At 35.8% G+C, this 18,159-nt stretch overlaps 1 protein-coding gene across 2 annotated transcripts in view; it reads left to right on the top strand.

The window, feature by feature from the left end:
• The window catches only part of ATAD2B (ATPase family AAA domain containing 2B), a 150,996-nt gene that overhangs the window by 35,799 nt on the left and 97,038 nt on the right, over positions 1-18,159 (top strand). For both annotated transcript variants that reach the window (XM_060027039.1, XM_060027040.1), the window contains exons 8-12: positions 2,217-2,292; positions 7,144-7,242; positions 8,787-8,898; positions 9,309-9,424; positions 10,895-11,069. In XM_060027039.1, the coding sequence (XP_059883022.1) occupies positions 2,217-2,292; positions 7,144-7,242; positions 8,787-8,898; positions 9,309-9,424; positions 10,895-11,069 (578 nt within the window). The remainder of the gene's footprint in view (positions 1-2,216; positions 2,293-7,143; positions 7,243-8,786; positions 8,899-9,308; positions 9,425-10,894; positions 11,070-18,159) is intronic.

Genomic DNA, 18,159 nt, shown 5'->3' on the forward strand with positions numbered 1-18,159 from the left:
ATTGATACTTTCTGTCTCGATAGATTTGCCTATATGTGACCTTTTGTGTCTAGCTTCTTTCACTTAGCATAATGTTTTCAAGGAAGAACCTGGATCATTTTATTCAAACTCTTAACGCTCTGAAGCAGTGATTGATTCTCTGGAATTATTAGAGTTACCTCACAAGAAGCTTGCCCAAGTATGTAGACATTTCTCTACTCCAGTTAAGAGTCACTGTCAAAGATAGCCCTGTTAATAATGGGGGAGGTATGTTGGGACAGAAAAAAGATTGTGAGCCATTTTTCTAGTTTTTTTTTTTAAAGCGTTATTAAAGAGGTATAATTTATATGTAGTTCACTGCCATTGCATATATAATATTTCATGTGTACAATTTGTCAAGTTTGAACTATCTGAGGGATATACCTATGAAACTGTCACCGCACTCAAGGTAATGAACATGTTCATCAACTCCCCCAAATTTCGTTCTGCCTGTTTATAATCTACTCCTAACTTTCTTTTGCCTCCCCACTCCTAACCCTCAGGCAGTGACAGATCTCATCTGCTTTCTGTCACCATAGATTAGTTTACATTTTCTTTAATTTTATATACAGTATATACTCTTTTTTTGGTCTGATTTTTTTCACTCAATATAATAATTGTAAGACTCATCCATGTTGTCGACTTTAACAGTAGTGTTTTTCTTTTTATTGCTGAGTAGCATTCCATTGTATGGGTATATCACAATTTGTTTATCCATTCATTTGTTGATGGACATTTGGATTGTTGACATTTCTGGTGTCTGGCTATTATAAATAAAGTTGTTATGAACATATATTTGCAAGTCTTTGTTTGGACATATATTTTCATTTTTCTTATAAACACCTAGGAGTGGAATGGCTGCGTTTTATGACTATGTGTATGTTTAAGTTTCTAAGAAATTACCAAACTCTTCCAAGGTGATTATACTGCTTACATTCTCACTAAGAGTGTATGAGAGTTTCAGTTGCTCCATATTCTTGCCAACATTTGGTGTGGTTATTTTTCCAAGTTAATTTTAATACATATTTATTATAGTTTTAATTTACATTTCCCTAATTACTAATGATGTTGAGCATATTTTTATGTGCTGATTTGCCAACATTATCTCTGGTGAAGTATTCAAATCTCTTGCCCATGTTTTCAATTAAGCGGTTTGTTTTTTTATTATTGAAGTTTTGAGAGTTCCTTATGTACTTCAGGTATCAGTCCTTGTGATTTGTAAATAGTTTCTCAGTCTGTAGCTTTAAAAAAAAATTCTCTTAATAGTGTCTTTCAAAGAGAAGAATTTGTAATTTTGATGAATTTCAGTTTATGAAAAAATTTATTATTTTTTTTGCGGTATGTGGGCCTCTCACTGCTGTGGCCTCTCCTGTTGCGGAGCACAGGCTCCAGACGCGCAGGTTCAACGGCCATGGCTCATGGGCTCAGCCGCTCCGTGGCATGTGGGATTCTCCCGGACTGGGGCACGAACCCGCGTCCCCTGTATCGGCAGGCGGACTCTCAACCACTGCGCCACCAGGGAAGCCAGAAAAAATTTATTTTTTATAAATTTATTTATTTATTTATTTTTGGCTGCTTTGGGTCTTCGTTGCTGTGCACAGGCTTTCTCTAGTTAGCTGCGGAGAGTGGGGGCTACTCTTCTTTGCGGTGTGTGGGCTTCTCATTGCGTTGACTTCTCTTGTTGCAGAGCATGGGCTCTAGGCACCTGGGCTTCAGTAGTTGTGGCACATGGGCTCAGTAGTTGTGGCTCACGGGCTGTAGAGTGAAGGCTCAGTAGTTGTGGCACACAGGCTTAGTTGCTCCAAGCCATGTGGGATCTTCCCAGACCAGGGATTGAACCCGTGTTCCCTGCATTGGCAGGCGGGTTCTTAACCACTGTGCCACCAGGGAAGTTGCTCTCAAAAATTTTTTAATGGGTTGTGCTTTGGTGATGTGTCAAAGAGATCTTTGTTTAACCCAAAGTCACAAAGATTTAGCTTAACATTCTTTTTTAGAATGTTTATTTGAAACTTACAGTATTTACCACAAAGTTTTAATTTTTGTTGTGCTTCTTCTAGGCAGCATTTAGAACTTGAAGACATATGACTGGCTTCTGTTCAGAAAGTTAACAGAACTAATTTCTTCTTCTTTAATACATCAGTTTATCAATTTATTATCAGTTATTTCTATGTTCTTTTTTTTTTCTTTTTTTCTTTCAGTACCAGCTCATCAAAAAAAGAGGGAAAATACGCTCTTTGATATTCACAGATCTCCAGCAAGAAGGAGTCATATCAGGTATGTTTTGTTAGTTTTTTTTTTTTCTTTTCTGTACGCGGGCCTCTCACTGTTGTGGCCTCTCCCGTTGCGGAGCACAGGCTCCGGACGCACAGACTCAGTGGCCATGGCTGACGGGCCCAGCCGCTCCGTGGCATGTGGGATCTTCCCGGACCGGGGCATGAACCCGTGTCCCCTGCATCGGCAGGCGGACTCTCAACCACTGCGCCACCAGGGAAGCCCTCCTCTGTGGATTTTATTACTCCCTCTGGCCACTCAATGGGAAATGCTCCTGGAATTAAGTTTATTCTTTCATTCAACAAATCTATGTTGTGTATCTTCTGTACGCACCAAATATCATTCAAGGCATTGGATATTCAGAAGTTAAAAATGTAAAAATCCCTCTTCTCTCGGAGCTTACATTCTACTAGAGGGAGATAAACTAATGGATACATAAACATAGTGTGTCAGATCGTGACAAATGCTTGGAAAAAGATAGTGGGGTGAAGGGGAACATAGAGTTCAAAGGGATAGGAATGGGGGCGATTGTATCACCTTCTGCACAGCCTACATATTCCTTCAGGGACAGGAATGTGTGGGGCTTCTTGAAGTGATTCATGTAAATGGAGAAAAAGGACCCAATGAGATCACCTGATAGTCTCAGTAAAGGTGATGATTTCAAGAGTTCTCCTTTTTAAAAAATAAATAAATAAATAAATAATTTATTTATTTAGCTGCGCTGGGTCTTAATTGAGGCATGTGGGATCTTTAGTTGCAGCATGTGGGATCGTAGTTGCGGCATGTAGGGTCTAGTTCCCTGACCAGAATTCCGGCCCTCTGCATTGGGAATTCAGCGTCTTAACCAGTGGACCACCAGGGAAGTCCCAAGAATTCTCCTTTTTAACATTCAAGTAGTATCAAGTTTTCCTAGCTTCTGAACATACCAAAGCATTCATATTTTTTTTGTCAGATGACATCTCTCCTAATGTCATCTTTCTGTTCCACTTTGGGGGGATACTTTTTTAGACCTGCAGCAAAGTGACTGCTGTAGGACTTAAGATTGCTTTCATGGTTTGGATCCACCACTTACTGGATCTGATGTCTTTCTCCTTTTTGCTTTACTGTATCATTTTGCAGGAATATAATCTCAAGTAATTTACTCGGAAAGAATTTGTGGAAGTCAACTTTGCATCTTTGTAAATGTCTTCTATTTTCATAGTTCCCAGTAGTTTTGTGAGTTAAGAGAATTGTAGATCCAAATAGGTTTCCTCTAAACCTTTAAAGTTCTTGCTTCACCGTACTCCATGACATATTGTTGCTGTTGAGAATTCAGTCTGGTTTAATATCTTGTTTCTTTGTAGATGAACATAAATATATATATATATATGTGTGTGTGTATATATATATTTTTGTTCGTTTGTTCAGTTTTTTGAGCCTCTTGCTCTAGGCCCTATTGGTTTGGAGATTTCTTTTTTTCAACTCTGGGATATTTTCTTGTATTATTTTTTGTTAGGTTTCTTCTCTTCATTTTTTTCCTCTTCTGCTTAGTAACTACTGTTATGTTAGTCCAACATTGGACATTGGTCCTCTGTGGCACTTGCCTTTTCTCTCATTTTTCTTTGTCGTTTTTGCGCTCCCCTTTTTTTTCCTGAGAGATTTTATTCTTTTTATCTTCCATCCTTGCAATTCTATTCAGGCAAACATTAAAAAAAATTTTTTTTTGCGGTACACGGGCCTCTCACTGTTGTGGCCTCTCCTGTTGTGGAGCACAGGCTCCGGACGCACAGGCTCAGCAGCCGTGGCTCACGGGCCCAGCTGCTCCGCGGCATGTGGGATCTTCCCGTTCTGGGGCACGAACCCATGTCCCCTGCATCGGCAGGCGGACTCTCAACGACTGCGCCACCAGGGAAGCCCTCACGTAGCTTTTTTAAAAAAAAGCTTTATTAAGATCCACATCATATAATTCAGCTTTTTTTTTTTTTTTGGTATATTCACAGATAACTGGAACTGTTGCCACAGACAATTTTAAATACTGTTTCATCTGCTTAGCAAGAAACCTGTTCTCTTTAACTCTAACCTTCCTACCACTACCCCTATGCCCTAAGTCCTAAGCAACCAGTAATCTGCTTTCTTTCCTCATAGGTTTGCCTATTCTGGGCATTTTGTAAAAATGAGAATATAATATGTGGTCTTTGTGACTGGCTTCTTTCAGTTTACATGTTTTCTAGGTTCATACATGTTGAAGCATTTATCAGTACTTCCTTCCTTTTTATTGTCAAATGATGTTCCAAGGTAGGACTATGTCACATTTTGTCCATCTCCTCATTGGTTGATGGTCATTTGAGTTGTTTCCAACTTTTGGCTATTATGAGTAACGGTGCTATAAAAATTCATGTACAAGTTTTTATGTGGATATATGTGTTTTGTTTTTTTTTTTTTGGCCATGCTGTGTGGCTTGTGGGATCTTAGTTCCCCAACCAGAGATCGAACCTGCCTGCATCCTTGGCAGTGAAAGCATGGAGTCTTAACCACTCTACTGCCAGGGAATTCCCGGATATATTTTTGTATTTCTCTTGACAATATACCTCAGGGTAGAATTATTGGGTCATGTGATTACTTTATGCTTAATCATTTAAGAACTGCTTGAATGTTTTCCAAAGTAACTACACCATTTGACATTCTCTCCAGCAGTGTATGGGACTTCCAGTTTTTCACATCCTCCCCAGCGCTTAATATTGTCTGACTTTTTGATTCTAGCTGTCCTAACAAGTATGAAATGTATCTTATTGTGGTTTTTGAATAGCACTTCCCTGATTACTAATGATATGAGGCATCTTTTCATGTGCTTATTAGCCATTTTAAAAGTTTCCTTTGAGAACTGTCTCTTTGTGTCCAGTGCCTATGTAAAAATTGTGTTGTGGTGTTTTTTTTTGTTTGTTTTTTTGTTTTTTTGCGGTACGCGGGCCTCTCACTGTCGTGGCCTCTCCCGCTGCGGAGCACAGGCTCCAGACGCACAGGCTCAGCAGCCATGGCTCACGGGCCCAGCCGCTCCGCGGCATGTGGGACCCTCCCGGACTGGGGCACAAACCCGTGTCCCCTGCATCGGCAGGCGGACTCCCAACCACTGCGCCACCAGGGAAGCCCTGTGTTGTCTTTTTATCATTGACTTGTAAGAGCTCTTTATATATTCTAGATTCAAATTCCTTATCAGATATATGATTTGCAAATATTGTATCCTATTTTGTGAGTTGTTACTTTCTTGATGGTATTCTTTGAAGCACAAAAGACTTTAATTTTGATGAGGTTCAGTTTATCTTTTTTGTTGTTGTTCATGTTTTCATGTCATATCTAAGAATCCATCGCCATATCTACTGTCATGAAGATTTACTTCTGTGGTTTTTCCTAAGAGTTTATAGTTTTAGCTCTGTGTTTAGATCTTTGATCCATTTTGACTTACTTTTGTATATGGTGTGGCCCCTTCCCTTTTAAGGTCCACTCAGCTTTTTGTGGTATTGTTATACATGTTACGTTTATACATTTTACAAACCTAGCAATACATTATTAAAGTTACTTATATAATTCTCTGTTATTTAAAAAAGTTGAGAGAAGAAAGTCAATCAAGTGCATGCTTATAGCTTTTGGATAGTCACCTTTTATTTTATTATTCTGGTTCTCTTCATTTGTTCTTGTGCATTTGAGTTATCATCTGGAATCATTTCTTTAGCCCAATACTTACATTGTTGCTTCTGCCTACCTCATTTGTGCTATTTTCAGATATATTACATTTTTATATATTAGGCTTACCCCCCCACCACACACACACATACAGACATACACACACACACAGGGTAAATAAGAAACTTGGAAACAGGCATTTTCCTGATGGAGAGAAAGAAGTAGGAAAGAGGTTTTATATCAGAATTGCAAAGATTGAGTAGGTAGTTATTGCAACAGTCTTCTTGAAGTTTTGGGAGACATTAAAAACTGATGCAGGATGAAATGAAGGGACTTCTATTAATCAGGAGAAGGAATATTAGACAGGTTAAAGATCTTAATGGGAGTTGGGGAAAATCTGGCTTTGCTATTGTGGTTGGTGGGAATTGCAGTAAAATAGGGATGCACAGGCTGTGGACCATCCTTGAAAGCCAGTTTGAGTTTGAAGTAAATTAATTTACAATGATTCCATTTTGTATGATTTCCATAGGTATCATAGAGATGTCATCAAGTATATTAATAATGAAGCATTTATTGTTATTTTTCCTCGAGGATGATTTTAGCTTGATACATTATCTACTCATTCCATACTAGTTCTGATTGTAAACTATTTCTTTGCTTATTTCATCAAAAATACTTTATACATTTTATAAGAAATTCAAACAGGATATAAGTTTTTTTTTTTTTTTTCAGGATATAAGTCTTAAGTGGAAAGCGGAAATGCTTGTCTCTCTGTAAACCAATATATTATTTTCTTTAGTGTCTGGACTGTTTTTTGATTATTTGGGAAAGGGGAAATAAGAAGAGAAAAAGATAAACTTTCTTTTCTAATAAGAGTTCAATGTTATTTATCAATCAGTGATAGACATTCCCTAAATTTGGATGCAAATTCAATTTGTTGCTTGATGCCTTTATGAACTACCCTATTTAAAAAATTATAGCCTCCCTCTCCTCCTCCTCCTGTTTTTCTTTTTTTATCTGTAGAACTTACCATGTTTTTACTTCATCAGATGTAAATGGCATGAGTATAGGGATCTTAATAAATATTTGCCAAATGAATGAGTGACTGTATATTTTCATATATATATGATGCTCAGAATGTGTTTTTAAAAGCCCTTTGCTGCTGTAATGATTTTAAGGATTTTACTCTTTAAATAGGAGAAAGAAGCATGCCATTCATAGTAGTGACACAACTTCTTCTGATGAAGAACGCTTTGAAAGAAGGAAATCAAAGAGCATGGCAAGAGCAAGAAATAGGTTAGTAAAGTTTTACTTGTTATTTCCATGATAGAAAAAAGGAATAACAGTTTAAACTTTTTGAATGTGATTCTTACCTGTACTAGCATTTTGCTAACAGTGATACTTAACACATATTTTAGTCTAGAGTAATACACCGACTTGGTATTCACTTAGTAATTTTTAGAGTAGAAATCTAACCTTGGGAAACTTCCCACAAATTACTTGCTTTGTAAGTACTTAATAAAATAGTGTGTGGGAAGGTAAAGAAAGAGCCAGTGGAAGAGGCCAGCCTCTTGGACAGTCTTTTTCAGTACCTCTCCTCTAATCCAAATCCACTTAATGAGGTTGATTTCAGATGCTTATAATGATTATAGCACTCAAGAGTAAGTAGAATTATTTCCGGAGCCCTTGGGTTTTGTTGGAAAACTTGTTTTAGCTCTGGTGATCTTTGCTTAACTAGAGTAAATGACTCATTGCTACATGGCTCACTAAAATCTTGAGAATTTTCAGTGGATGAGAGAATCAGTATTTTGTCTAGTAAGTTACTAAAGCATCAAATTATAATTTATTCTTTAAAATTTAAGTTAATTTTCTAGCTTATATTTATAATACTAAAGGTACATTTTATTTAGAAATTTTACGTTTAGGAAAGCATTTCTATAATTTGGCATTATATATCTATTGTAGAAATACCAAGTTTTCAGTTAGCTGGTCTTGGAAACAAGTTTGGGTTGGTGTAGATTGTATGCTAAAAAGAGTTCCACATGTGGATGATGGAAAGAAAATGTAAGAGAAAAATCTAAGTTTAAATAAAAGAATTTAATGCCTCTTTAATCTGAACTATTCTGTTACCTGCTTTGGAAATAGATTTTTAAAGTAAGTTAGGATTCAGAAATGTCAGTGAAAGTACATTCATTGTAGAAGCTATACTTTTTTTAGGCTATTTATGTCATCTTTTGGTGTTTATGCAATGTTAAAAGAGGAAGTAGATTATATTTTCTTAGTGGTAATTACATTAATATCATATAGGATTTTAAGTAGCTGAAAATGTATTTTAAGGTAGTCACACAAACGATAATGCTTAGTTTTCAAAATAGGGTCTAAAATTGGTTTCCCTTGAATAAAACAGAGGGAAATTTATTTCTTCAATCATGTAAACTGAGTAGACATACCCACATAATATCTGAGGATAAATTTAAATGTTATAATAAAGCTTGAGTTCATTTAATGCCATATATTATAGTATTTATAGTAGGTCTTTTTATTTTATGCTTATATAATGTGGAATGTCAGGTTTGTTAAGTTTTCTAATTTAGACTAGATTGGGCTTTTTGGACAAAGAGATTCATGATCTTATTTGCTTTCTCTAGTGAATAAATTTATTTCTGGCCTGTTGAAAAGAATTTAGGAAAAGTAGTTTAAAAATATGAAATCTCTTGTCATTTTCTGGGTTATGAGAAAAGGGAGGAAGATGAAAATGTGTCAACAAAGATTTAAACTTGCTTATGACATTAAGAATATGAAACTTTAATGCTATCTACTTGAATGTTTATGAATTTCAGATGTTTGCCTATGAACTTAAGAGCAGAAGATTTAGCTAGTGGTATTCTCCGAGAACGTGTCAAAGTGGGTGCAAGCTTGGCTGATGTTGATCCAATGAACATTGATAAATCAGTAAGTTTTGTAAATGTTTTTCTATAAATAGTTTTTTTTTTTTTAAAGGTCATTACTTGTTTCTAACACAACACACAATAAAAGTAGAAGATCACCATTGTTAGTGGGGTTTTTTTTGGTTGTTGTTGTTCTTTTGTCGCACGGCATGCGAGATCTTAGTTCCCCAACCAGGGATTGAACCTGTGCCTCCTGCAGTGGAAGCACAGAGTCCTAACCACTGGACCTGCAGGGAATTCCTCAAAGTATAGTTTTTTGAACTCTGTTTCACTTTATATATGAACTTTTATGTTTAAACTTCAGTTCCTGCTGAAGGCATATATTTTGGAATCATAAGATTATCTCATATATTAAAAAGAAATCTATAAACGGTTAAAATTATTTTGTAATAAACTTTTCCACTTCTTTCCAAGGTGCGATTTGATAGCATAGGTGGATTGAGCCATCATATTCATGCACTAAAGGAAATGGTAGTATTCCCACTTTTATATCCAGAAATTTTTGAAAAATTTAAAATTCAGCCTCCAAGGTGAGTAATGTCCTAGATGTTTATTATTTTTATTACTGTTAATTTATCAAATTTCAATTAGTAGGTGATTATAAATCTAAATATTATTTATAAATATTTCATATGTATTTATTTGATGTGTTCTAGCAATGAGAATTAGGAATGAAATTTTATTATTTAGGGCTCAAAAGCTGTGGTACTAAGTGTGTTCTTGAAGTTTATATTTCAGCATTTAAGAGTCAGACACAGGATGAGATTCTTTACACAGGCCTTGAATTTACAAGTGGATCGCCTAAGTGGATTTTCCTTAATTTGGTCTCCTAATAGCATTCAGTTTGATACGGTATACTGGTTAGTCTTTGAAAGCACAGTTTCAGCGAAGTGTTGCTTTGACTCATTGATGTGGTATTTTTGAAATGATAAGCTTGATAGTTTATTTTTATGATCAGATTAATTGTGTTTGATCATGAGGTGGTTAGCTAGTTAACTATTAGTAAAGGCTGAGAAATTATGTCAAAGGAAATTGGGCAGAATAAAATATTTTGAAGATGTGCATACAGACTTAAACTGTGAAATATCCCTTTTTATTTCTAATTTATTATTCATGTGTTTCTAATTTATTATTCATGTGTTTAAGGATGCAGAAAATCTTGTTAAAGAGTCATCTTCTGTTTGAGTGGGTTAAGAGTTGGCCTGTAATTCTGCAGTGGGTTTTAGAAATCATAGTAGCAATTTATTTACTTCTTATATGATATAACTTGAATTTTAAAAATAATTGTTATTTTTTTCAAAGCCATTAAAGTAGTATAGCCTTGGGAGAAACTTTAAAAAATGGAGTTATAAACAAAAAGTATTATAAGCAGAAAGTAATCCTACTCCTTAGGGATGAACAGCTTTCTTTTATATATGTATGCATATAATAAGTTTATATTTTGCCTGTATTATGCACATTTAAACATTTAATATAAATGAGATTATTCAATAATACCCTTATGTAACTTTTATTTTTCACTTTACACCTTTCCATATCCATAAATAATGTGTGTATTATTCTTTTTGACATCATACTCGTGTTTAAATTACAGATGTAGTGGTGTATTTATCTGTCCCTTGTTAATAGATAGCATTTAGGTTTTTAAAAAAATCTATCTTTTTCACTTTCTTTTGATTATTTCTACATGATATAATCTAAAATGTGAAATTTCTGGGTCATAGGGAAAGTACCTTTAAAATTTTGATGTAGCTTGCCAAATTACTCTCTACTCTGATTGAACTATTTCTTGTGTACCAAAGCTTGGTTCTTTGAGAACATCCTTGAGGACTTTCAACAAAGTGAAACTTTTGTCTGTATATTAGAAAAAGCTATATCAGTGTCTAATAATAATAAAATATACATTAGTACAAAATTATATGGGAGGTGCATGCTTTTGTATTGGTTATTAGTGCTGGTGGTAACATTTATCTACTTTTATTGATTCTTTATTCCTCTAGGGGCTGTTTGTTTTATGGCCCTCCTGGCACAGGTAAAACCTTGGTTGCCAGAGCGTTAGCTAATGAGTGCAGTCAAGGAGACAAAAAGGTGGCTTTTTTTATGCGAAAAGGAGCAGACTGTCTAAGTAAGTGGGTTGGCGAATCTGAGCGGCAACTTAGGCTTCTTTTTGATCAGGTAAGTGAAGTCAGGTAATATGAGAATATCTTCTTTAGAATACTTAACACGTTTGGTCTATAAATACAAACTGTTCATGACGAGTCATATTTTCCAATCAATTCCAGTCAGTTTCCAATGTTAAATTTAGGATCAGTAATCTGAATTTGTATGCCTTAGAGGTATTTAATAGCAATTTCACTAGTACTAATTTAAGATGATTCACAAAATATTTACTGAGGTGGCTACTAGGCATATAATACCATGTTAAGTGCTTTTGAGAACCCTGGATATAACATATGTATCACTAGATTATAATCTAACTGAGGAAGTAGAACAAGCATAAAAAGTTAAATATCTGTGCAAGAAATCTCAGGAAGCAGTATATTCTTTATTTTCATAAGTTGTAAATATGGTATTAGAAGAACTCAGTATTAAGTGAATGCTTTTAAAAGGCAGAGTAAGGTAAGTGAATAATATCATGTAGGCTGTCTTTACTATTTATATATAACAGTAACTTTAAAAATATCATTTCCTAATACTTACAAAAATTAGTCCTGATATAAATTTACTTTTAATTGTTTGAGCTACTGAAGGAAGTCATTCATACTTGGTAATGCAACTTATATTTTGTTCTGTCTAAGGAAATTCACATGACATTTAAAAAAATGCTTTCAGCAAGCATTTGTTGAAGACCCATTACTGAGTTGATGTGTGTCAAAGTCCTTTGTAATTGGTAAAGCACTTCAAATATTTTTAGTTATATTAGTATTAAAAACTGCTGTGTTCTAGGTAACGGGGGCTCTAGAAAGAGGAATAAAATAAAATTCCTAGCCTCAAGGTGCTCAATGTCCATTGGGAAGTCAAACATATGCAGTCTTCATGTTTAAAGAGAATTTAATAATAATTGGAAAATAATATAAAATAACATTGGTGGATTAGGGAAGAGTTAGCTTGGGAATGCTGGCAAATTGTCCATGACTTAATTTTAAATTTTTGACAGACTTATTCCTTTTGCCACTTCCTACTGGGGTAGGAATGTGTCTTGGTTTCATTCAAAACCATAGCATTAATCTGCTTTTTAAATCTATATTTACTTTGTTTCATAGATTTCTTTGTGGGTAAGAGTATTTGAAATGTTTGCTTTCTTTTTAAAAAAACTGCTCATAGTCATTTTTGTCTTTTTAAATGTGAAGAGTCTACATTCCTAAATTAAGTATATGATCTATTCACTAAGTGAGATGAAGGAGGTACAGTCGGCCTTCCATATCTGCTGGTTCCACATCCACAGATTCAGGCAACAATTTCGTCTCCAGTTGGTTGAATCCACAGATGTGGAATCCATGGATATGTAGGGCTGACTGTGCTACGCTATTTTATATAAGGGACTTGAGCATCCTCGTATTTTGGTATCTGCAGGGAGTCCTGGAACCAGTCTACCATGGATACTGAGGGATGACTGTACAATATATTGGCTAAGAGTTTGGCCTTTGGTGTCAGAAAAGTGTTAGTTTATCTTTAGCTTTACTGTTAAGTATGTAACTTTAAGTAAATGAAAGCGTCTGATCCTTATTTGCATCCTCTATAAAATGGGGGAAATAATACCTATCTAACTGGACTACTGTGAGTTTTTACCGAAAGGAAGTGTATACAGTTGACCCTTGAACAATATAGGGGTTAGGGGCACCAACCTCTGCGCATTTGAAAATCCGTGTATAACTTTTGACTCCCCGCAAACTTAACTACTAATAGCCTACTGTTGATAGGAAGCCTTACCAATAACATAAACAGCACGCATGTTTTGTATTGTGTTTATATACTGTGTTCTTACAATAAAGTAAGCTAGAGAGAAGAAAATGTTATTAAGAAAATCATAAAAGATTTACAGTACTGTACTGTAGTTATCACAACCAAAATTTTATGTTGCCTGAATACAAGATGAATTCTCTCTCAACCTACATCAATATTGTCTTATATGATACAAAACACTGTAGATGTTATATATATTACTAACACTAGACATCAAGAATGAAAAGATAATATGAAAAAGAAATTCATATTTATTACAGGTATAATGATTCATGCATTGATAGCAAAGAAGCAGCAGTATGATTGTTTCATGGTAGCCTAGCCTATGCACTAGTGAATGAATTGTTATAAAATTTTTATGGCATACACAAATTACAGTCATATTCATAATACAGTAATAGAAACATTGTTATATTAGGAAAAAAACTCTTACCTGTGATGATTGGCTGATATGCAGCTTCTCCAATTACGAGAGAGGGGCATGCTGTATAGTAATACAGTTCTTTGAAAGCAAAGGTGTAAAACTGTAAGAAAATGAACACATTATTAATTTTTTATTAAATATCACTCACCTTATACTATGTAAGGATATGCTGGCCGTTTCAGTACAAGTCTTGCACACAATAGTCTACACAATGAATACTTTAAGTGGTAATTATGACAAAAATGTCTCATACAGTTCTTGCTGTACAGTTATTAGATTTTCACATGAAGACACTGGCACACATACATAATAGAAAGTTTATTAACTGTACAGAATGATGATTGTTTACTATTCATTAAATGGAAGTGGATTATCATAAAGGTCTTCATCTTTGTCATCTTCATGTTGAGCCGGCTGAGGCGGAGGAGAAGAGGAGGGGTTGGACTTGCTGTCTCAGGGGTGGCAGAGGTGCAAGAGGTGGAGGAGATGCAAGGCACGGCAGGAGAGACAGGCACACTTGGTGTAACTTTATGAAAATACATCATAATTTCTGCTTGACTTTTTTGCTTTTTCATTTCTCTAAAAATGTTTCTGTATGGTACCAATCCTTCTTCCACCGTTTGCTCTAGTCTCAGTGCCCATGTCATAGACATGTGGTAAAAGCAGTCAAAAGCAGTTTTGAGTAATCGGAAGTTTTCTGCCAGATTGTCTAAGGTCAATTTGTTTTCTGGCACTGCTGCTTCTACATCTTCTTTCTCATTGCCTGACACTAGTTCGGAAGCACTCATATCCATCTTCTGGATATTTCATCTTCTGTCAGTGCCTCTGGTGTTATGTCTGTTAGCTCTTGAGTTTCTCCAAGATTCATATCTTGAGGCCCTTCATGCCCCACCTTTTTTTTTGGCCATATCTACAATCTCTTTTGTGATTTACTTAATTGGCTCTATCATAAATCCTGTAAAGTCACCCACAGCATCGGGACACAGTTTTCTCCAGCAGGAATTTATTGTTTTGGGCTTGGTGACTTTCATGGCTTTTTCTAACAATAATGGAGAGAAATGGTGTAACCCTTCCAGACATTCATGATGTTCTCTCTATTGGGGCTCTCTTCCATAGTGTTGACAATCCTTTCCATAGTGTCCTGTCTATAATGAGGCTTAGAAGTCCTTATGAACCCCTGATCTGGAGGCTGAATTAGAGTTGTTATGTTTGGGGACAAGTAGACCACTTCAGCATCTTTGGTATTGAACTCATCGAGTTCTGGGTGGCCAGGGGCATTGTCCAATATCAAAAGAACTTTAAAAGTGGTTCTCTTACTGGAAAGGTGCTTCCTCACTTCAGGGATGAAGCATAGATGGAAACAATCCAGAAAAAGAGTTCTCATTGTCCAGGCTTGCTTGTACAACCAAAAGATTGGCAGCTGGTGTTTATCTTTTCCCTTCAAGACTCGAGAGTTAGCAGCTTTATAGATAAAGGCAGTCCTGATCGTAAACCCGATTGCATTTGCCCAAAACAGTAGAGTTAGCTTATCCCTTCCAGCCTTAAATCCTGGTGCTCATTTCTCTTCTTTACTAATAAATGTGAATAGGGCACTATTGTCTGCATTAAAAACCTGTTCAGGCAGATACCCTTTCTCATCAACGGTTTTCTTAATTGTGTCTGGGAACTTGTTTGCTACCTCTTGGTCAGCAGACGGTGCTTCTGTTACCTTGACATTTTTTTTTTTAAATTTTTAAAAAAAATGTTTATTTTTTTCAAAGAAAAATAGCAATAGCCAACTGGAAACCTGCTTATTCTTCAACTCCAATTTTGTTTTCTTTAAATTTAGAAGTGACTTAACTGATTTACTATTTTAAACAAACCCCAGCACTTCCCTGGTGGTCCAGTGGTAAAGAATCTGCCTTACAGTTCAGGGGACACGGGTTTGATCCCTGGTCAGGGAACTAAGATCCCACATGCCGTGGCCACTAAGCCCCTGCCAGAGCCCGTGTGCCTCAGCTAGAGAGCCTGCGTGCCGCAAACTACAGAACCCACGCGCTTTGGAACCTGCACGCCACAACTACAGAGCCCATGAGCCCTGGAGCCTATGTGCCACAGCTAGAGAGAGAAAAACCCGCACGCCGCAACTATAGAGAAGTCCGTGTGCTGCAATGAAGAGCCCCCGTGCCGCAACAAAAGGTCCCACATGCCTCAGCGAAGATCTCCCGCGTGCCGCAACTAAGACCCAGACGCAGCCAAAAATAAAATAAATAAATAATAAATGTTTAAAAACAAACAAACCCTCCCTTTCCCCTTTACATGTTTACCATCTACTTATGCTGAATCCTTCCAAGGAGATTGCTCCAGCATATATCTCCAGGTCCTTGCTTTGCTTATTTTACCAAAAAATGCAAAACACAGTTCCATCCTGCATCTGAAGGGCTCCAATCGTCAAAAATAGGGAAAAAAACCACTTTGGAATAGCCAGTTAACTTGAATTAAAAAAAATCCACACGAATGCCTTTTGGTTGGGGCAGGAATTCACTCCTATGTTCCCGGTAATATGATCCAGCTCCATAAATCCTTGTAATTTATCCTCCCTAGCCTATGCACATACCTCTATCTAAAATTATTTGCTGGCATTAATTTCTACAGGTTTAGATTTTTCATCTTCCTTTTGCTTTAAGTTTTCATAGAATGACCTTGCTTTTTCTTGAATTATATTAGAGTCTACAGGAATACTTTTCTTATATCCTGCATCCACATAAAAGCTGCATTTTCAATATGAGATAAAAAGGTATTTTGCAAAAAGTTCAAGGTTTCACACCTGTTGGTGTAGCTGCAACAAGAGCTTCAGGGATTTCCTTTTCTTCTTTTTTTTAAAATACCCCTTACGCTGGATTCATTTATCTTGAAATGGCTGCAACTGCAGCTGCAGACCTAAATCTATGATACATATCAAGCAATTCAGCTTTTTCTTGTAATGTCATGCCTTTTCTTTGCTTCTTGGGGGCACTTCCAGCATCAACAGTGGCACTTTGTATAGGTCCCATGGTGTTATTTAACATTTACTGTATTGCAGTAAACACAAGGAAAAATATGCAACATCACTTTAAGTAAAAAAAGATCACTGTTTACTGTGATATGTAATTTACTGGAGAGAGGAACTGTTCACAAGGAGAAGATTAGCATCACACAGCATTTTAAGCGGATATTTGCAACACTTGAGTTCAGCGCAATAGCAACAGGAGGTGGCTATGATATTATTACAGTAGTACAGTATGTACCACAGTTAATTTTATGCAGTTATGATTTAATACTGCATCTTTGTTTACATTTCGACTGTAAATGGAGCAGGTACAGTGTTTATTCATGTAAGTTTTGATAAATTTTAACTTTTTATGATAGATTTGTGTGTATTTTATGATAGTAAATGATAAAATAGACTAGTATCTACGTATATTTTATACACCCATGACATACTGTGTTCTTAATTTCTTCACTATTTCTAGGCCACCCAGTTCATCTGTGAGTTTTTTCAAATTGACATAAATCTCTCCCAAAATATTTTCAATATATTTATTGAAAGAAATCCACGTATACAAAGGTCAACTGTAAAGTGCTTATCACATTAACTGGTGTTAAATACACTGTACTTCCTTTTTGCAATTGTGTGAGGCCATAGTTCTAAAAAAGAGCTGTGTTTCATGTATGTAAAAGTAATGATTAAATCTTTACTCTTCTTCTCTTAGTATGTAATTCTAGCCTTATAAAGTTTTTTTTTTCAAAAGGGGCAAAGTTTTGTGGTTGAATTGTCTTTCATTTAAAGTTATTAGAGGGACTTCCCTGGTGGTGCAGTGGCTAAGAATCCACCTGCCAATGCAGGGGACATGGGTTTGAGCCGTGGTCCGGGAAGATCCCACATGCCGCGGAGCAACGGAGCCCGTGAGCCACAACTACTGAGCCTGTGTGCCACAACTGCTGAGCCCGTGTGCCACAACTACTGAGCCTGTGTGCCGCAACTACTGAAGCCTGCTTGCCTAGAGCCCATGCTCTGTCCACAACAAGAGAAGCCACCACAGTGAGAAGCCCGTGCACCACAGTGAAGAATAGCCCCTGCTCGCCACAACTAGAGAAAGCCCGTGCGCAGCAACAAAGACCCAATGCAGCCAAAAATAAATAAATAAATTTAAAAAAATAAAATTATTAGAGAACACTGGAAGTTTAATGAACATTGTTATCAGTAAGGGAGAAATGAAAAATTGTATCCATTCTTTAATAAGCTGACCTTCCTGTGAACTAAGAATTAGCTTTAAGTAATTTTGAAATGAAAATAAACTCTATTAATTTGAGTAAATTATATAACAGTTTTCATTTGTAATTAAAATTTATTTACCTTAAATCAAGTTCCTACATAGATCTGTGATTTATTGAGAAAAATGACACTGTGAAAGTACCGGAAGAAAACTCAGGAGAATTTTGTTTCTAATCTCAGAGTAGGGAAAGTCTAACTATGGAAGAAAAGAATCCACTATATAAAATCTTTTTTTTACATTCTACGTGGCAACAATATGGTAAGCAAAACCAAAAGATGATACCCTTTGAAGAAAAATATTTTCATTTCATTTCATAGAGAGAGTCTGATTTTTAAGTAAATATAGCTCCTAGAAATCAGTAAGCAGAAGACCAATGATCCAATAGAAAAATTGGCAAAGGATATGAACAGAACTTGTGTAGAAAAAGCAATATTAATGGCTCTTTTAAGATATGAAAAATGCTCGTCTTCCTTGATAATAAAAATAAAAATTAGAATGAAAATGAGGTAACATCCTTTATCTTAAAACGTTAGTCAAGAACAAGAAGTTTGATAATAAATTGTTGGTGAACAGTCTTAAATAT

Source organism: Delphinus delphis, chromosome 12 (assembly GCF_949987515.2).
Source record: "Delphinus delphis chromosome 12, mDelDel1.2, whole genome shotgun sequence".
Lineage (NCBI taxonomy): Eukaryota > Metazoa > Chordata > Mammalia > Artiodactyla > Delphinidae > Delphinus > Delphinus delphis.